The sequence below is a fragment of the Eulemur rufifrons genome, chromosome 29 (assembly GCF_041146395.1).
Source record: "Eulemur rufifrons isolate Redbay chromosome 29, OSU_ERuf_1, whole genome shotgun sequence".
Lineage (NCBI taxonomy): Eukaryota > Metazoa > Chordata > Mammalia > Primates > Lemuridae > Eulemur > Eulemur rufifrons.
In genome coordinates, this window is record NC_091011.1 from 20427871 (window position 1) to 20449409 (window position 21539).

At 41.9% G+C, this 21539-nt stretch overlaps 1 protein-coding gene across 2 annotated transcripts in view; it reads right to left on the bottom strand.

Moving 5' to 3' along the window:
* The window catches only part of BMPER (BMP binding endothelial regulator), a 243184-nt gene that overhangs the window by 105320 nt on the left and 116325 nt on the right, over window positions 1-21539 (bottom strand). For both annotated transcript variants that reach the window (XM_069462240.1, XM_069462239.1), the window contains exons 7-8: window positions 7685-7784; window positions 2196-2305 (exon numbers count right to left, since the gene is read on the bottom strand). In XM_069462240.1, coding sequence (XP_069318341.1) covers window positions 2196-2305; window positions 7685-7784 — 210 coding nt within the window. The remainder of the gene's footprint in view (window positions 1-2195; window positions 2306-7684; window positions 7785-21539) is intronic.

A 21539-nucleotide genomic window follows, 5' to 3' on the forward strand; every position in this document is an offset into this window, starting at 1 on the left:
TCAAGGGGCTCACAGTGTAAGAAGGGAGATAACCATGCAAACAAGAAAATTGCAATGTAATGTGGTAAACAGCACTAGTAAAGGTGTAGAAATAGCAAAGAAGAAGAAAAAAATTACCTAGGAAAACCTCTCTGGACAAGGTGACATTGAGATAGGAAGTTGTGGATGAGATGGAGTTTGATAATCAAATTTAAAGATGATAACACTGCAGGTAGAGGAATCATCAAATTTCAAGGCACAGAGATCTGAAACCATACTGCATTCAGCAAACTACGGTTGACCCTTGAACAACACACGTGTGAACTGCACAAGTCCACTTCCCTTCTATGCAGATTTTTTTCAATAAAAGTTACACCAAGTGTGCCTTCCTCTCCTGCCTCCTCACCCACCTCCTCCTCCTCTTCCACCTCCGCCACCTCTGAGACACCACAACCAACCCCTCCTCCTCCTCCTCTTCAGCTTACTCAATGTAAAGATGATGAGGATGAAGACCTTTATGGTGATACACTTCCACCTAATGAACAGTAAATATATTTTCTCTTCCTTATGATTTTCTTAATGACAATTTCTTTTTTCTAGCTTACTTTATTGCAGAAATACTATATATAATACATATGACATACAAAATATGTGTTGATCGACTGTTTATGGTACCAGTAAGGCTTCCAGTCAACAGTAGGATATTGGTAGCTGAGTTTGGGGAGCAGTCAAAAGTTACACATGGATTTTCAACTGTGCAGGGGGTTGATGCCTCTAACCCCTGCATTGTTCAAGAACAACTATATTAAACACTTCCTTGTACCTGCCATGGAAATCGTGAGGCACATTGGCTGGGAATGCTGGAGAGGGAAGCTCTAAGCAGGTAAAAAATAATGCTGATTACCCAAAATGATTGCAGCTTGATTTTTCAAGCATCATGAATTCATAGTCTGATATTCCGATAAAATAGCCTCTTGGAGGAAAAGTATTAACTACACTTCTTGTTAAGCTCTGGTACATACTGCCTAATCATCTCTCAAAGAATCCATGAACCAAAGCACTGCAAGCATAACTAACTCTTGAGATGCCTGGCTTTCCTACAATCAAGAGAATTGGGAACGTGATGTGTTTCATCAAAGGCTCAGTAACCCCAAGAGGAAGCTATAACCTGTGAAATTCTTAGTGGAAAAGAGAAGTCCTGAGGGTGGAGGCAAAGGCAAAAAGAAACAGTTTCTATATTTTAACACAGGATAACACAAACCACAGGAGAAGAAGGGGCCTCAGGAAAATATTTTGAGCCTTAGGAATTACTCCATGTTCAGTGTTTAAGGGAACAGACAGTTCAGCCCTGATACAGCCACCCCCTGAAATGGTGCGTGCTACTTAACAAAGCATGCCTCAAGTAATCAGGAACTGCTGAACTCTAATCCCAGCTACTGACTCATACTTGACACTGAAAAAAGATCCTCTTTTTCCCTCTCTAGGCCTTTAACTATTAAAAACAAAACAACAACCATCATCACCAAAATGTATTTTAAACTCATGTCACACAGATGTGATTCATTAACTCACTAATGAATAATCCTAAAGTCCTCCATGATAAATGCCTCTCTTCTTGGTTTCAAAAATAAATCACTGCATAAATGCAGTCTATGAATGTGCAATGTGTGCCCCTTTAAAATTCTGGAGCTGTGGAATTCTTCCTTTACCAGTAATTAGACTTTCGGCTGCCTTTTGAAAAAAAAATGAGCAATGCCTCAAGTAAGACATGGTACAATGAACAACACATGAATACTCTCTTCCCAAACTCCCAGGTTTCTCTCTGCGATGAACTGTAAATTCATGCCTTTCTTCTCTCTTGGATGTGATTAAAGCCATTTTTATTGCCAGGTGTGTTGCAGAATTCATCTTGGATAATTAGAGCCAGACAACACTACCACATGTATTTCTCTGATTTTAGAAAATCCTCAGAACAGCCTCTCAGAGTTTGGTTTTCACCACCAGGAGCTAACTCGTTGGTCCTCAGAAGATGACAGCAAGTTATAATGTGGGTCCTATGTATGAACTTATATATGGCCTTGAGTATAATTTTATTTGGTAAATACCATCAATAATGCCTCACACCAATAAATAACACACCACCACCTTTGGCTATGTTAACACGAAAACCCAAATTCCCGCCATTGTTGAACCATGGCCTTTCGGAGCCACCTTACCCTGCAGGTGCACGCTGTGCAGTTATCGTAGAGAAACGAGGACCCATTGTCGTAAACATCACTCCGAAACAGGCAGCTCCCAAAGGGGAGGTCAAACACTTTCCGCTGACCTAGAGGGAGGCAAGAGCACAGTTTAAGCAAGACAGAACCAGAGATGTCCCATTTTGTCATCAGCAATCACATCACAGCAATCACATCACATTCCCACGAGACCAGGTAAGATAAATCTGCTGCACAAAAATAGAACCTCGGGTCAGATGTGCCCAAAGGATCCCCATGGGGTCATTAATTTAGAGAATCATTGTTAAAAAGAGTTTGATTCCACAATGGACTTTGTAAGTTCAACAAATCTATTACATGTCCACTATAGTGAACCAAGATAATGAAGACATAAGCCCCCTTCAAGAAGCCCACAGTCTAGTGGGAAGGCAAACCATAAATCAAAGATCATTTCAATACAATGGTATGGTAAGTTCTGGAAAAAAGCCAACCTGCGAACTGTGAAGACAGGGAGGTCAGAGAAGACTTTTTGGAAGATGTAATGCATGAGATGTATCTTATGGAACAAGAAAAATTATCTAAAAAGTGAGTACTGGCAGAGAGGGTGGGTGGTGGTATGAGGAAACAAAATAGCCCAGGAAGGACTAGAATGAGCAAAAAGAAGAACTAATGAAATATTATCGCTATGGTCTGAATGTCTGTGTTCCCACAAAATTCACATGTTAAACCTAATCATCGATGCAATGGTATTAGGAGATGGGCCCTTGAAAGGTGATTAGGTCATGAAAGCAAAGCCCTCATGAATTGGATTCGTGCCTTAATAAAAGAGGCCCCAGAGAGACCCCTCATTCCTTCCACCACAGCAAGAATGCCATCTATGAGCCAGAAAATGGGCCTTCTTCAGACACTGAACCTGCTAGCACCTTGATCTTGAACTTACCAGCAGCCTCTAGAACTGTGAGAAATAAATTTCTGTTCTTTAAAAGCTACACAGTTTATGGTATTTTGTTAAAGCAACCTGAACAGACTAAAACAGCATCTCAGTCAAGAAATTACATAAAGGTATAAAGGGAGAAGCTAACTCACAGTGTGCACAGAGGCAGAACACAACTCTACGTGTCAATGTCCAACCTTTCAAAAGCATACCATGTCTGTAGAATTAGCTTGGTTTTCCTGGATGTGAGGATTGGATTGGCGACCAAAAGAGCAATCCAAAATAAAGACTACAATCCCATTTCCCCCTTTCTTTTAGTATCTGAGTTTCATGTCCTTAAAGCACATTAAAACATCTCTGAAATGTTACTTTAATTAAGGACCACGTTAAAAAGCCAAAGATTCATGTTCATTGATCAAATCTCCATTCATACTCCTCTTTTAGCTTGCAAAAAGATTTATAGCAAGCTCTGTTTATCAGTAGGTCCAATGAAGTGCTGAAATTACCAACAAACACATACTAAATGTTGTTCTTAGAATTAGAGTTGTTGGAATTACTATTAGCAGGAGTCAAGAAAAAATGCTATCTTTTTAACAGAGTCAGTCTCAAGGTCAGGCTACAGTATAGATGCAGAACCAAATCACTGGTTTGATTCTCACCACCACGAACAAATGTGTTGGATCCCACCTGTGGACTCTCTCGTGACCTTGAGTCTGATTACTCCGGTTCTCACTGACTTCACTTATAAATAAAATTGCATCAATAGTGCCACCTCACCGTATCACCACCTCTATCTGCAGTGTTAATATCAAAGTATACAACCAAAAACTCTGTCATGGTTAGGCAAATCTAGCATAGTGACTGGCAATAGCCCAACTAACACAGGTATTCTTATGTGCACACCCAGGTCCTGGGTCTCTTGAATTTCCTGAGAATTTGCTGAATAAATTAGATTACCTGCAAAATAAAAAAAGTTCATCCTTTCCCTAAATGTTCCTCTAGGGAACCTCTCTAGGGTTACCCTGAAGTGTCAGAAAGCTGTGTGCAGCCTGGACCCCATGGATTTGGCCTATCCCATTATAATCACTTCTGTCTAATCACACCTTAGTGTTAGGACATTATAGCATAAGAAATATCACTAAGCAGTTAATTTTTTTTTATATTTACTATAAGATGGTGAAGTCATTTTTCACTACTTTAAATATTACCCTCTTTTTATCAATTCATCAGAGATCTGTCCTTTAAGAATTAAAAATAGTTCTGCTTGGCCAGGTGTGGTGGCTCAGGCCTGCAATCCCAGCTCTCTGGGAGGCCGAGGCAGGAGGATCACTTGAACTCAGGAGTTCAAGACCAGCCTGAGCAAGAGTGAGATGCCATCTCTACTAAAAATAGAAATATTAGCCAGGCATCATGGCGCATGCCTGTAGTCTCAGGTACTAGGATGCTGAGGCAGGAGTATGGCTTGAGCCCAGGAATTTGAGGTTGCAGTGAGCTATGATGACGCCACTACACTCTACCCAGGACAACAGAGTGAGACTCTGTCTCAAAAAAAAAAAAAATAGTTCTGCTTTAGTTGAGTGATTTTTTTGTGTGTATGTGTGTGATAACCTGGTTTGTCTTTTTACCATCTTTTATCTACATGTGCTTCATGTCTTTTGTAAGTGGCCTTTAATCCTTTTTGGCAAAAAGTAGAAGATAAATAAATATACACACAGAGCTCTATGCAGAAGCTTCCTTCTCCACCAATCAAAATACATCTTCTTCATGGCTGAGCCCACACTGTGTCTGCAGAAGCCCTTTCCCCTCTCAGAAGAAATGGCCCCTTCCTGTGTTCCCACAGCCTGTTGCTTGCACTGCCTTTATAGTACTCAATATTGTCATAAGGGTGGATGGATGGATGGCTGGATCTACCAACTGACTTATTTATCAATCAACTGATGAACAAACAGGCTCTTCGACATGTTCATCCTCCTGAACAAGTGTAACAGATGGCTTAAATGATCCCTCACTAAGATGTAAATTTTACCTAAAGTTGTGGATAGAAACCTTTTAGCACAGTGCCTAACACTCATTACATACCTCTAATAAGTGGCAGATGAGAAGTATTATCATTATTAGAGGTGGTGTAATTCAAATATAATCCTGGGCTGTGTCACTCTGAGAGGTGTGTTGGGTGCTGCTCTGTGTACATTGACCTCTGTTGAGCTCCTCATTGACAATGAGAAAGCAAGGAAAGGAATGTTGCAATGCAAGAGGCAGAGGTATGTCATGTGAACAAACCTTGGTCAAGGGAAAATTTAAGAGCAAATTAGTGCCCAATCAGCCAAAGGTCTAATCAGACTAAGATGTCAGCATCAAGAAAGCATTCTAGTGTATGTTTTCTTTCTGTCTTTTGTTGTGGGTGTATGTTTCTTTTTACCCCCAAAGGACATAAAATCTTACCTTCATCCCAAAGTCATCATGGCCCAACATAAGATAAAACATGCAAGGGTATGATTCGGAGACTCCATGTACAGCCTGATTTAAGCCATTTCCACATCTTTCTGCTGGGGTTTAGCCCAACCAAAAAAGGTCTCATTTGGGGGAATTATGATTTTCAAGTTTCTCAAAACTTAGTGTTCCTTTTATAGTGTGTCTTATGACCCCAAATGAACAGAAAAACCTGCATTCAATACAACAGCCATTGCTCATGTGGGGAATTTCGGAGCTGGTACTAGCTTCAAAGCATGAATCACACCTACTTATCTTTGGGGCCAGGCCTAAAGGCCTCCTTCTCTGGGAGGACTTTCCCACTTAGATGGAACATTGCTTCCACCATGACCCACAATATGATGATTTGTACCACCTGAACTGGCTAATTTTATTTCAAGGGCATAAATACACATTGGCAACCTAAGAAACACACATATAAGTGGAAATATCTTTAATCAAGAGAGTCTAAACGATTCTCCTTTGTTCTAACTATTTCATATTTACTTAAAAAGTGTGTGTGTGTGTGTGTGTGTGTGTGTGTAGCAGGAAGGCAAACATTGTTAGATGAAGTTAGCAGTAAAATTCCTCAAGAGGAAAAAAAACTGTCTTAGTCAAACAAAATACTTATATTTGCCAATTTGGTCTTTAAAAAAATAGACTTCAGGGTATGGTTGCAGTAATTTGGAAATGAAAAATATAAATCAACAGGATGTTTTGGAGTTGGAGAAAGCAAACTCTGAAGGAAAGGAGGGAGGATTCAAGGGAAGAGAGTGGGAAGTAACTGACAGGAGACTGGAGCTCAAATAGAAGAGATAATCAGTGAAATTCTCCCAAAGGCAACGCAGCTAAGACCTTTTAAGAACAAGGGAGCTTAATATTGCATTTTCTCTTGTTCCCCATGTTTCCCTAGAAAATAATTACCCTCATGGGCTGCAAACCTTCAGTAAAATCTGCTGCACAAGCCTTGATTCAGTGGCACGATAGCATGTGAAAAGACTGGAGGGGAGATGTCTCTAAAAGGACAAAATGATGTTTAAAAAAAAAGAATAGAACAGAAAAACAGCAGGAGTAGCAACACCAAGCCAGAGGAGGTTATGGAAAATATTAATATTAGCCCCTTCAATGATCCCTGGAGACTCTAAGGGGTTGCTGGATGTTCTATTGCATTTGTATGGTGGGTCAAGCTACTTTTATTTGGATCTTAAATAGTCTGACCTCAACTACTTCAAGGGCCCTGAGATCACTAAATAGTTGGTATACGAGTTATAAACAAAAGCCAAAAGCTCTCATGCTCTAGAGACTCCCTACCATGGATGGTCCCCTTTCAGCTGGCAATGTGCGCGCTGCCCTCGGTGTCACCAGGGAAGCAGAGCTGCAGCAGGTTCGAGCATGGGTTTAGGAATCGTGCAGACTCCAGTTCAGATATTGAATCTATAACTCATTGGTTGTGCTGCCTTCTAGGAATCTACTTCCTTCTCAGCACAATAAAACTAATAATAGCACCTACACTACACATAGATATTGTATATTTAGTACCTTTATTTCACAGGTTCTTGAGAAGATTAAATGAGGAAAAGCATATAAAGTGTTTAGCAGGGTGCCTAATACATATTAAATGTTCAATGAGAAAAAATTCATACTTTCTTTTTGTCAGATATTACTCATTGTTTCCTTCCAAAACTCTTATTTTAGAACATTATCCTCCTGCATATTTCTGCCTCTAAAAATAACGCTAGTCTATATTCCTCCATGTGTTCATTTCAAAGGCCTTTTATGTTCCTACCAATAGTCCTATGTCCAATTAAAATTGGTTTCTTTAATACTGTTCTTACACAAGGTCATCTGGTATACCCAGTTACAGATACAAGGGAAGACAAGAGAAAAAAAATCCTCTGTAGAGGCCTCAGATACCAGCCAAAGCCTGTGTACACCTTCTGCTTGTTTAATTAGAAGGAGCAGTGTCTCTATCAAGACATGAAATGGGACAACTCAAGAACCACAAGATAACAATGTAGATAAATGCTCACAGCAGAAACTCCGAGAAGAAATTACATTGTTCTTTGATCTGAAAATAGTCACTCACCCAAACATTTGGGGCAGCACTGTCCTGGGGGTATGTGACTAAGGTGCTGGGGACAGGAGAGAATGGGACAGACTTCTCTCACACAGTGTGTCCTGCCTCCCTAAGAAAAGAAAGAGAGAAAAAAAGCACATTTAGAAAAGTAAGTGCATATAGATTGTACAACCAAGATACCTGAAATAACCCTAAGGCCCTTCCCTAGTATCAGGTCCCCGGGCGGACTGCCCAGGTCATGTCATTTCTCCCAAGCATCCTTTGATCTTCCCTGCAGGCACACGAATTGCAACTGCAAAAAACACTGCCTTGAAAGAGATGATTACAGCATCACTTCCCGCTCCCCACCCGCCACCGCCACCGCCTTTCTTTATCTTTTTTCTTCTCAAGACCAGCTTTGGAATAGTTCTATGGTGACCAACCGTCTCGATTTGCCTGGGATTTGAGACTTGCATTACTAAAACCGTGAAATTTTCCCTCAAACCAGGACGAGTTGGCCACCCTAGTAGGCCACTTCCTCTCTTTCCACCCCGCTAAGCAAGCACAGGAATCCTTTGGCATTTAATGAGACTCTCCCTCCTCTTCCAGACCCCTGTAGGTTCTGCAGACATCTCCCTGCAGGAAGGCTCCACTTCCTGCCATAGCCTGAAGGTGTTGCTAGAATGGCTCCATGAGATTCCAACTAGAGAAAGTGGCTGATCTTTTGAAAATGGATGCACTCAAAGCCCATGTTCAGAGAACCATTTTTCAGAATTCACCAAGCTAACCAAATGTGTTTCCATTAATTAATTATACAGCTATGGAGGACTGGTACTGGAACAACTGGCAGCACCTCAGAGAACTATGGGAGAAGTTTTGGAGCCTCTGAGTAGTTTCTCTGCTTCCTCGTTCTCAGTCTTGACCTTTTCTGTCCCAGAGCACACCTCACCTCCGACACCCATCGCCCCCCTTCTTGAACTTCAGCATCCCCCCCTTTTCTCTGCCTGTCAGGTCTGTCTCCTCTCTGCAAAACCGCCTCCTAACCGTCTCCAGAGCCACCTGCTTGTCCAGCCTCGGAAAGTTGTAACTGCATACTCAGAAAGCCAGAGCAGAAAAAAAGGCACTTTCTAGTCAATTTACGTAGAACAAACCGGCAAGGCTGATGTAAAAACTATTCTGTGCAATGTGCACTTCTATGAAACTTTATGAATAATTAAGAGGGTATTTTTTTTTTGGTAAGAAAATCAGCAAATTTGGTAAACAGATCACTAAGCAAATGGAATTTCAATGGATTGGCTCCTCTGGGATTTGAGCTAGAAACCGAACTAGTAGACCTTCAAGTACTCCTTGTCTTGCACACATAATTCATATCTCAGGAGGCCTCGGGAAAGGAGGACCTCAGGGCTCAAAAAGCCTTCCCTGCGCCCAAGGGAAAGATTCAACTTGAGGAATTTCCTCACACCTTCTGCACCACATTCTGCATTAACAGCAGACATTAGCCTCCAGCCGTCAGGGTCCTCCTCATTCCCACCCTAGCATACTGCCCTCGCCTGCTGTCTCTTTCCTTTCCTTTTCTCGCCATTTTTATTAACACAGTTTATTTTTTGGTGGGGATGGCTGAAAAGGGGAGAGCATGTGATATGCGTTTTTAAATATTTGTTATTTTTAAGCCTCTTTAATGTTGGATTCTTCCCCAAACCAATAGAAAACATGAGAAAATACCACAAAAAGCTCTTCTGTTGTTTTTACATTATTTCTAGATCAGCAAGAATCACTAAAAATCTCCCAAGAATTCTAGGCTCTTCTGAGATTCCTCACTCAACTCTGCATAATCTTAAATTTAGGGGCCTTTCATCAGACTTCAGAGGCACGTAACCTGAGTCTCAGCCAGACCCTGAGGTCAGCCCCAGCTTATACACAAAACACAAAAGTCAAATCTAGAGGGAGGACACAAGGATGCTGCCCTTAGCTTTTAATTTCAAAGAAATTCATCTGCGAGCAACTTCCTAAAATCCGAAGCCTCGGGCCACATAAGGTTGCCTGTGTGTTGGCTTCTCTTAGGTGCATAGAGAACACATTCTTTTCATCGATATTCTCTGTTCTTGTTGGATCAGCATCTATGTTTCAAGCATATTTTAAAATTAAAATTTAAAAAATATTGCACAATTGCAAAAGAGTTAACTTGTCCAACACTTTGGAAAGCTGGCAAAAGATTATGTGTACTCCAGTAATTTTCCTTACAATAAGGTCAAAGAGCAAATTTTGCATACATAATACAACTACAGTTTGTGTTTCCCAAGAGTCTGTTAAAGTAACTTGAACTCCAATCTGGGTTTGCTGGTTTGGTCAAGTTTTATTTTGTTTGGGTTGCAGTATTGTGGCACAGCCCAAGTCCAGAGGCTGCATTCCAATTAATGCCTCCAAAGAAAGTCCAGGCCCTTCCTAGCAACACAGTTGCAGCTCACAACCTGCTTCTATGATTTCAATTCAGCAGGGACTCTGGTTAGACTATAATCTGTGGCTATGCTCTAAGCTAAGAGAGTTAAAATAGCAGAAGTAAACATTTTTGTTTCTAAAACTGAACAAATTCCTACTGCAACTGCACTTACCACAGGCTCTATCAGATTATCTCAATAGCTTTCTCACTGGCTTCCCTGACTCAACTGTTTCCAGGAATCTATCCTGTAAGGTTCGGCGTGTCCAGCATCTATCCATTCATTCTGTTTTTTTATCCAATATTTGTTTAAGGCCCATGATATGCTGGAGACACACAAGTGCATATAAGGTGCAAAAACCACTCTCTTTAAGGAATGATGTTACCAGTGAGTGTGCCCCACCCTTGCCAAGGTTGAGAATGACTTACCACTGAGATGAAGGTAAAGTTCAACCCACTCAGGCTAAAAGTCAACATAAAAGAGACTATGTGTTCACCAAAATCGGTTTCCTTTTTCTCTTAACAGAGCTATACAACATTTCCCAGACTCCCTTGAAGTTAGGAGTGTCCATATGATGGAGTTCTGACCGATGGGGGCTGGATGGAAATATTATAAAATGTATGGGCCTGACCAACAGGAATTCCTCACACACAGTCCTCCATGCTCTCACTTTTTCCCTCTGCTGCATGGATGGCCAGCTGAAGGGTGTCAGCATCATGAACTTTACAAAAAATAGAAAGAGCCTGGTTCCCTGGGTCACTACATGGAACACGACCCACCAGATCCTTATGAAATGAGCCAGAAAGAAACATTGCTACATTATTCAGATGCATCAGTTCTTTATTGTAGCATTAGCCTACTTTGTCAAGGCACCCCATAATCTTCTCTCCAATCTTCTTTCCCCCATAAAGAGAAGGCTCCAGTGTATCTTATTTCTTTATTGCTCAAAACACATCTTATAGCTTCCATCTTCTTTAAACAAACCTTTCCCTGTGTCCCCTAATCATTACCCCTATGCAAATCCTGCTTCATTCAAGGTCAGTCTCAACCCTCTTCTTATCTGTGAAGTCTCCCTGAGCCCTTCAGTTCCTGGTAACTTCCTCCATCTTCGCGTATCACCCTTTTCTCATCTATCCTCCTATGTTTGGGACACATACATAAAAGCTTAATTCTGCAAGGTGACATTGGTTTTGCCTCAAGCTAGATTGTCTTGGGGACAGGGGCCAGCCCTATGTGTCTGATGTCCTTCAGAAGAGCGATGAGCTCAACAAAACATCTCAATTAAAACTTGTGAATGAAAGGAAGAGCCACCACATGTAATGAGCTCTACAGCCTGGATGAGCTTTTTAGACCACTGTCACCATGGGATGCTGATGAGAACTAAGCCCAGGCAGAGTTCTGGACCACCTGCATCTTCTTACCTTTGTGTCTCCTTAGGTTTCACACATTCTAGCCTTATGGTTTGCACAGTTTAGATGCTAACTAAATGTCTAGATGCTGATACATCAAAAAGCAATATTCAGGCCAGGTGAAGTGGCTCATGCCTGTAATCCCAGCAATTTGGGAGGGTCAGGTAAGAGGATCACTTGAGCATGGGAAATATAGCAAGACCCCATCTGTACAAAATATAAAATTTAAAAAAATTTAGCCAGTCATGGTGGCATGTGCCTGTGGCTACTCAGAAGGCAGAAGTGACAATTTCTTGAGCCTGGGAGTTCAAGGTTACAGTGAGCTATGATTATACCATTGCACTCTAGCCAGACAAAAGGAGAGACTTTGTCTCTTAAAAAAAAAAAAAAAAAAAAAAATAGGCAACACTCAACTTCAACGTGTGAAGCTGATAGGATTTCCACCAGCATAATTGAAAATTTCCTGTATTTTGTTAAATGTTTGAAAATTCTTAAATGATTAAAATACATGGGGACAAATGGCTATATTCTTAACTGGTCAACAAGAAAGCAATGCTAGGAACTTCCACAGAACTTGTGTGTTATGATTTTCACCATTTGTCTTTCCTGAGAAAGGCAAGTTTGCTCTTTAAAGATGGTCATTTGTTCTAATTGCATATCCAAGTGCTTTTCTCCCAATGAAAATACCTGTTTTTCAAAAGAAAGAACTGAATCCTATCCCAGGCCTATTCTCTGTCTCCTTATTTTTCTTTTAGCTGATTCAGTCAAGAATACAATTGCTTTGTGTCAAAGTTTACCCTAGAGCAGCAGTTTTGCTGCATAATAAAAATCTATCTTCCTGAGTACAGTGATGAGTGCAAGACAATAAAACAACAGCCATGTGCATGCAGGATGCTTCTCCAACCGCTGAGTACCCTCTGAGAATTGGGGGCTGGAACGTATCCAGTAGCATGTGACGTGGCACTCAGCCCTTGACCAGGAGGCACAGCCCGGCTCCCTAACAAGAGGCTGGGAGCAGAGTAGTGCATTGCTAAACAGTCACAATGAATCAGCTACACTCTACCACCTTCTAGAGCCAAATTTTTCCTTTGTCCAATTCTTTGAAAAGAATAGAGTTCCCCATTGCTTCCAAGATAGAGGTGGGAAGAAGGGAGAGAAAAGCCAGAGGGGCCAGTGTAGGAGAGAAATATATCTTGAGTGTGAAGGGTTTATGTGTGATCCATAATTCTTACATCACAACTGCCAGTGGTGCAAAGCTGATTTGCAAGCAGAGCAACTGCTCTGAATTATTTGGGTCAAAAAAGCTTCACAGAAAGAAACAAATGTGCTTATCCATGCCTCACTTTGGCTTGGAACTTTATTGTGCTAAAATTTCAGAGCAGGGCACTTACTTCCAGGGGTAAAGGTCTTGGGACTTGGCTTTCCCTGTTATTGGCCAACACAAAATAGAAAAATCTACCAATCAAAGCAGAGGAGGGCAGCGGCTGAGCTGTCAGGCTGAGTGGAACAGAAGCAGACTGGACAAGAGGAAAGAGGACACCCCCAACTGGGAGTGGGTGCTGGGCCCAGGTTGTGCCAGGCACTGTGCTGAGCTACTTTTATCATTTTAACTAAGCCTCCCAAAAGCCAGTGGGCAAGCTATGGTCACCCCTACAGCAGAGATTAAGGCACTACACCTTAAGGAAATTGCTCAGAAAACTTGCCACCCAACAAATAAGTGGCAGGATTGAAATGTGAATTCAGTCCTAATGTCCAAGCCAAGTTATTTCCATCTAATATGATCTTCCAAAGGCCATAGTACAATTTCTCAGCTGGGATGTGAAGTACAATCAACTCAATGGTCAGAACTCCCTCTCCTTTGAGCCATTTCTTATGTCTTCCCTGGTAGATTTTGGTTGCAGCCTTACGTCTGCTTTTTAGATCAAAATGGCTTATATAAAATGTATTATCTCCATTTTTATTATTTACTCAAAAAAAATCCAAGTCATGTTCTCTTCTCTTCCCCTCTCCCTTCTTTCCTTCTCTTCTTCTTTTACATCTTAAACAAGGCATGCCTAATGTTGAAATCTGAAAGCTTTGGGCTTCTCTCTTCCTGTTCTTTCAGGCAGTGTTCATCATCCCCATATCTAATTTATAACCCACTAACACAGGCCCTCTACCTACCTCTTCCATCCAATTGAAAGAATTTGCTTTTGAATCCACAAATAATGCTACACCCTTTTCATGCTTAAAAACCGCCAACGGCTCCTCACTGCTACTCAGGATGCTCCATCTAGGCTGCGGGTCAGAATCGCCCAGGAAACGCTTGAAAAAGGGATATTGAGGGTTTCACTTCCAAGATTCTGCTGCAGGACATCTGTCTTTTATTAAAGCTGCAACTATGTCCTAGTCACTAGTAGTTGTCTCTGGACCCCAAACCCACATATCCATGCGTTGTGCCACACACTGGGCTTTCTGGCGCTGAGGCTGGGGCTCTGCAAACACTTTCTGCTTTGCTGGCTGGCTCCAAGTTAGGCTGTGCTGACAGGGGGACTAGACCAGGGACTGGTCTCTTCTGCTTGTGTCCCCTCGCCTCCCCTCCCTGGGCACACCACCCCAGCAATGCTGTCTCACGGGGCAGTAACTGAACCCAGTTTGCAGTTTTCCGACACTTCATGCAAGTAAAAGCAACTTTGTTTCCCCACCACACCCCAGCCTGCTGGCACCCCCTCCTCAGAGGTCTGAATGGCAGCCCTACGGGGCCCTCCTCTACTTTTCTAAGTTTTAATAATTCTACTCTTTTCCCATCATTCCCCCACCTTAGGGCAGTAGCTTCATCCTGTACCTTGGAATTCTCTGTTTGCCCTTCCAGGTAACTAGTCAACACCTTTACACCTAGTTAATAGTTCTTTATATTTAATTCTCTGTTCAAATAACTGGGATAATTCATGCCTCCTGATGGAATCTTGACTGATGTAACATGTGGCCCTGAGGAGCTGCCTGTTGGGAACTCAGTGTTCAGCCTGCCCTGGGTTCCTTAGGCAAAGCCAGCAGGCAGTGTGCTCACTGCTCCCAAAGCGCACGGTGCTTTCTGTATAATACCTTCACAGTAAACATGAAACAAGAAGTGTCAACGTGAAATGTCAGAGATACCAACTGTCAGACTTAGTACTTAAGGAAATTGGACACTTCATACTTAAAAACCTAATATATACATATACACACGCTACAGTGGGATTTGTGTGTGTATGTATATACCACTGTGGTACAATAATGTGTGTGTGAGTGCGTGTGTGTGTGTGTGTGTGTGTCTGACTTACCCACTAGATCAGGGTTTCTTAACCTTGGCACTATTGACCTTTTGGGTCTATAATTATTTGTTGCGGGGCTGTTCTATGCATTGCAGGACATACAGCAGCATCCCTGGCCTCTACCCACTAGATGCCAGTAGCACCTTCATCCCCTGGTTGTGACAATAAAAAATGTCTCCAGACATTGCCAAATATCCCCTAGGAAACAAAACCACCCCCAATTGAGAACCAGAGTACTAGACCAAGGTTTCCTGAAACCACATCCAGGAACTAGTATTTTTAATAACTTACCCAGATGGCTTCGATGCTGCTGTCCAAGGCACTGTGCTTTGCAAAGTGCTTCCCTAGCACGAGCCTCCAGCAAGCTGGGAATAAACCTTAATTATCGTATTAGTTCCCCCAGCAGCTAGCACACGCCATAGCTTTTAACGTGTGTTTTTGAAGGATGAAGCTCATTTTTCAAGTGGAGTAGTTCTCACCAAGAGAAGAACCATGCTCCAATTCACTTCTCTGGTGGCTGGAGGCTTGTGAAGGAAGAGGTGGGGCAGCAGCTGGGTGGAGCAGAGCAGTGATTGACACTGAAGGGGCAGAACTGTGCTTCCCCAAGGAGTCTGCACGGAGACCCGTGCAGGCTGATTATCACAGTCTGTGATGATCCTGGGAGGTCTCTGCCCCAAGAACCTGCACACTATGGCTACACATGGGTTTGGGTTTCCAGGGGATGAGATAAACCTCAACATTGATTCTACACACAGATATTCAAGGTCATGTTAGCAAAGCTTGACCAAGATACCTATTTTGTCCCATAAAAATCTTCAGCAAACAATGAGAAGGGTCTACTGAGCTGACCAAAACTAAAACCCTGCGTACCCATTCAGAGAACTAGGAACTGATGCTTTGTCTTGAGAATTCCTTCTATTTTTCCCATGAACTAAGGTTTCTAAATCCAATTGTAATATTGTTTATATTATTGTCTTCATTTCCTATTGTTGCTGTCACAAATCACCACACTAATTTGGTGGCTTAAAACAACACTCATCTGTTGTCTTACAGTTCTGGAGGTCAGAAGTCTGGAATCAGTTTCTCTGGGCTAAAATCAAGGTGTCAGGAGGCTGCCTTCGCTCTGGAGGCTCTGGGGAAAAGTGTTCCTTGCCTTTCCTAGCTCCTAGAGGCAGCCTGCCTGCCTTAGCTCTCGGGCCCCTTTCAACATCTTCAAAGCCAGAAACGTAGCATCTTCAAATCTCTCTCGGATTCCAGCCCTCCGCTCTGTCATCACAGCTCCTCTGACTCTGACCCTCTTACCTGCCTTTTCTAAGGAGTCATGTAAGAGAATCCAGGATAATCTCCTCATGGCAAAATCCTTAACTTAATCATCTCTGCAAAGTCTCTATGTCATATACAGTCACATTCACAGGTTTTGGGGATTAGGACATGGACATCTTGGGGTCAGAGGATGCATTATTCTGCCTACAACTGTTAATAAAGAAATGACACTTAATTTCTCTGTGTAGTCCCAGATGTCATATTTCAGGTTTAATATCACTACTACACACTAAAACAACCTGTTCTATTAGCCATCCCGCATTGAAAAAGCTAGTGTTTCCAGTGTTTTCCAGAAAGGAAAAGATAGCCAAGAAGCTCAATTTAAACCCTGGTTGTATGGTTTATGAACTGAGCAAGTCCCCATCCATTTCTTATTTGTTTTTCCTGTGCCCATTTCTGGTTAGAAGGTGAAATTCCAACCAGACACTCTGATTTTTTCATCTTATCCATCCTCTCCTTTTATAGTCATAGGCAAATCGTAAGCGCTGATGGACAGCTTCAGGAGTAACTTTTGGGTGTTACTGAAGTAGAAAAACTGGCCTTGTTGCCAACTGGCCTCTTCAGGGACACTACACTAAGCCTGCGGGCCAGCACCAACCCCTTAAGGTGAAATTCCCACTAAGCTGTAGGAGTGGGCCAGTCACCCTTTGGCCCACGCCAGGGAGCCCTGTAGGGACTTCAGTGTCTCTCATAGTCAGATACATGACTCCCAGACAGTTTAACTGTGTTCACCATATTCCAAGATTCTTGTAGAAAATTGTGGGAAAATGCCTGAACTGGTCTCAGAGTGGGGATTACATGGCAGGCACTGTGAGGCCTTAGCCCCTGACAGCACAGCTGGAGGCCATCTTTCACCAGCTGCACAAGTGAGCAGGCCCAGCCCAGCCATGGGGACGGCGTTGAGCTTCAACTACATGCAGGGGTATAGCAAAGGATCATAATTTCATGAAAGCAATATTAGATTAATAAATAAATATTGATGATAATGTCTTTACCATTGTTCCCCTAATCCCATTTTAAAAGGGGGTTTCCGCATTGTGTTTGCTTAAGTCTCATCCTCCAGCACTTGATTTTAGCCCTTCCTTGTCACTTACCTGAACGGCTGGTTTCTTTGTGTATGTGTTTGGTTTTATGTTTTTGCTTTAAAAAAGAAAATTTAGAAATCTTGTCCCACTCAGGCAGACACACAAATCACTGAAAAGACTGGGATACCATTTGAGGCAAATCCCAACTGGTTCTGGGTTTCCACGTGTAATCTGCTCCCCTCTTTGTCTGTTTTAGAAACAGGAAGACAAGACCCTCCCAATGGGACCACGCGCTGATGAGATCTCGAAACAAATGCCCTGGGTGGGAAGCGAGGGGTGAGGAACAGCTCTGAGAATGCAGATAGATTTGCCAGCCCTGGTGTGTTTGGTGGCAGGTGCTGAGGGACGGCTGGAGCAGAAGTGATCTGCCCCCAAAAGGTGGTCGGCCTGCCAGGGCCCCGAGAGGCAGGGCTTGCTGGTAAGGGCCCTGAGAGTCTGCCCCCGCCATGCCTCTGAGTACGGGTGTTCCCTCTCTGAAACAATCAATAAATAAACAAGTAAATCCACAGAAGAACACCTCCTAATATTTCAGATTCCCAGAGACCTCGCAGACCACCCTGGTAGGATGTTTCTAAACTGCCACCCAGGGGGAAAAAAAAAAAAAAAAAAGACAGCCAAAGGAAGAAAATGAGCCTTTTTACTTTTCTTGCCATTTTTATCAAAGTTCAACCTTTCATCATCATGTAAGTAGTCAAAGCTGTTACAAGCCTACTGCTGACACATCAAACGCTTTATCTACAGTCTGGCCCACTTCCAGGGAGATGAAAAGAACGCTCACTCAGAACTCACACCTCCTATGAGTTATGAGCCATTCCCGAAAGGAAGGAAATAACACCACTGTGCACTTTTCATGTTCCTCAGGCTGTCTACACTACAACAACACTGGAAATGCACCAAGGAGGAAGCCACATGAAAGCCTTTGACCGGTCAAGACTCTCTAGAAACACTGAACTGCGAAGGCAGAAACCCAAGCAATCACCAATGCACCACCAGTCTGAAACCTTGCTGTTGACCTTTAAGTTTTGGCTACCTAGAATAGTTTATACTATACGTTTGACATTCTGTTTTATTTTGTTCCCACAGTGTTTCATATGGATATATCATTTGCCCCAAACTAGGTTGGGAATTCACAGAGGGCAGAAACCATGCTGATATTTCTTCTGCGTATTCACGCTGTCTAGCTCCACAGTGACACCAAAGTACCATCGAAAGTGTTTGGTTTTCGGTTGAACACCTACTAGGGTTGGCAGTTAAAGCTGAAAATAACTCACAAGTGTTTGTGCTCCAGTGACGTTTCTTGAGGTACAAAAGTACCTGTTGTCTTGATATAAATTACTCTTAATTGAGATAAGTCTGGGTTCCTTTCAGTATATTGAGAAAATTATATTTAGAAGTCTTTGAGGTTTTCTTTAGTATGTCTGAACACAGTAATGAAAAATAAGATTACATCCAAACTTAATTTTAATTTCCAAATAGAGATTAACTAGTCATAGTATTTTGGCTTTTGTTTGCCCGTTCAAGGAACATCTGAGTTTCTATATGTCAGACACCAGGGTCTTTAAATGAAAAATCCCAAAATGTCTACTTGGTACACACCGTTATGTGCATTTCTCTGTTTTGTATCAGGTGGCAATTTCCTAAAACTTTAACAAAATCTAAAGTGTCACAAGTACAAATGTCATGGAGCTCTACAATAAACAATCTAGCCTCTGCCAAGGGACACTGTCCACAAAGGCCAGAGATTTCTGTCATTATTCCTTCAAACTAGTGGGTATTGGTCTTGTCAACCAATTTTAAGTTTGTGTTTTGAGACAATCAGGCTGAAACCCAATCTTGGCAAGCTCTCGAGAGGACCCTAATCTAGGCCAAATACCATCAAAAGGAAAAGAAGTGTATAGTTTGTTGGAATCAGCTGTGGTGGAGGGGGAAGGGGTACCAGCTTGAGCCAAAGCCAGTCTGACATGTCTAAGCAAGTCCAGTGGAGGAAAATGGTTCACCTGTTGTCATCTCTTGAGAGAAAATCCACCCTAAGAGGAAAGGAGATGAAACACAACAGAATCACCTAGCAACTGAGCCTGACAGAAGGAAGGCATTATCACCAATATAACTTGGCTTCTGTCACTCAAATCAAACCATGGATGCCTGTGTTGGGGGAAAAAGAATGCTGAAAGTACAAACTCAAAAGAACTGTGCCACTAACATCTTTGTGAGATATTCAAGTACATGACATATTGATTTGGGATTCCTATAATTAAGTGAATCATGTAAGAAGGAAAAGGATATTAGTCCCTGCCACTTCACTAAAGACCTCCACACTGCTTTGTCATCTGAGGCCGCCACAACATTATTTGCAATGTCCAACCATTGGTGGAAGTAGTGGCCATGCCAGGCTGGGAACGAAAGTGCCTGCAAAAATGGTGGCAATGCCAAACAGAGGAAACAAAGGCAAACAGATATGGCAGAAAATGGAATTTTTTCCAGCCCAGGACAGTGATAATGCCTCTATCATGAACTTCAACTTTCTTGGAAGACTGGCCATTTTCCTACAGAAAGACAACCAATGCCAGCAATGGTCAGCATTTGACAGTTTAGCACGTTATCAACAAGGCATAGCTATATTCTCTCACAAATGGACTCATATATTGGCCAGGTAGGAAGAGAAGGTGCTTGATCTCTTGTAGAAACAATGTATCATATTAAGTTGAGCTTCTCCTAGAATAACATTAGGTCAGATTCAGAAGGATTGTCTTGTAACCTTGGCCAGAACATGCTACTGTAAGGCCAGAAGGGTGTAGGCACCTCAATGAGGCTGCAGCTGGCTGGAAGTTTGTCTGGTCGTGGGTGAGGTCTCAGTTGACAACAGCTCCATAACTGCAGCAACATGGCAGCAACCCCAAAGGTCTTTCTCAAGAAGGATGAAGAACCATAGAATTAAACAAGCTAAATTCTTATCCTTATTAAAATGTATAAAAGTAAGTTTGACCTGAGCAACACAATTTGTACCTTATTTCAGAAAATGATACAGAAAGGACAGAAGTTCTGGAATTTTTTTGTAAGGCCATAACTAGAAGGACAGAAGTTCAAGGGCTTTCCAGGACTACCCTAAATGCTTCAATGAAAACCAAACACAATTTTCATGGTTCCTGAGAAGTTAATGGAAGACAAGTGAAAGGCCACCTTTGATTAGAAATCAGGGGATGTCCAATCCACTTAAATGAGCTGTCAGGGTTTCTGTGGTTAATGGGTCAGAGACAAGTCCCTCAGAACATGCCCAGGGGCTCTCTTCAAACACCGGTATTGAAGGGGAATATTCTTGGGACAAATATCCAGGACTTGGGGAGGTAGTTCAGAAATACCCACCATTTTGTTATACCAGGCTAACTTAAGAATGACGGTAATGTCTTAAAAACAGGCAGATTAAGTGAAAGTTTACATAATGAAGGCTGAACATCTAGCCCTTTTTTGACAATGAAATTCAGAAAATCACTTTATAAACCGAAGTATTATTGTATTATTTACAAAGAGCCTCAACCATCAGTTTTGGTCACCAAGTTCGGAGAACTGATATAAACAAGTAACTCAATGTATACAACCAGCTCATCATCAGACCATCACTAGCTCTGATTACTTGAACATATTTGTGATCTGAAGAATGTCCTGCACATTCACAAGTATGTGAATTATGGATATTGCCCATGCAGTGAAGTATTTATCTTAATGTGCAGCTAGTATATTAAATGTTTATTTGTTATCAGTAGCTACCTGAGCAGGTCTGTTCATAGACTCTACAAAGTCTCCATCTCCTCTCCAAAAATTCTTAAGGTGGAAAATACACTCTCCTTCATATTATATACTTTCCCTGAAATGCATTACGTGGACATTCATGAGCAATGAGCATTTTGTGTCTTTGTTTTAGGAAGGTGTTTCCAGTGGCCTATGACAAAGAGTGTGATCTACTGAGCCTTTTAACTGGTCTGGCCTGAGGTTCCCTTTAGGTTTAATACTTGTTATTTAATACTTGTTTAATACTTTCCCAAACCCTCCCAGCCTCTAATTTTGAAATCACAAGTGGTACACTCTCTTGAATCATTTGTGCTGGAAAAATGGTTGCTCTTACTACAAACAGTAATAGAACATGCCGTGGTAGAGAGACTTGGGCAACCACAAGAGGATACATATTCAAAATCAATATTTTTCTCAGAGGGTCTCATGGGTTTTACTTTCAAAAGTAGAAGCATTCGTGAAGCTTGGAAATAAAAGGAGCAGTGTTTGTGACAAACTTGTTCATAGCGAAATATTTTAAATGATTCTATTCTCAAACATTCCCAACTCCAAAGGGTACT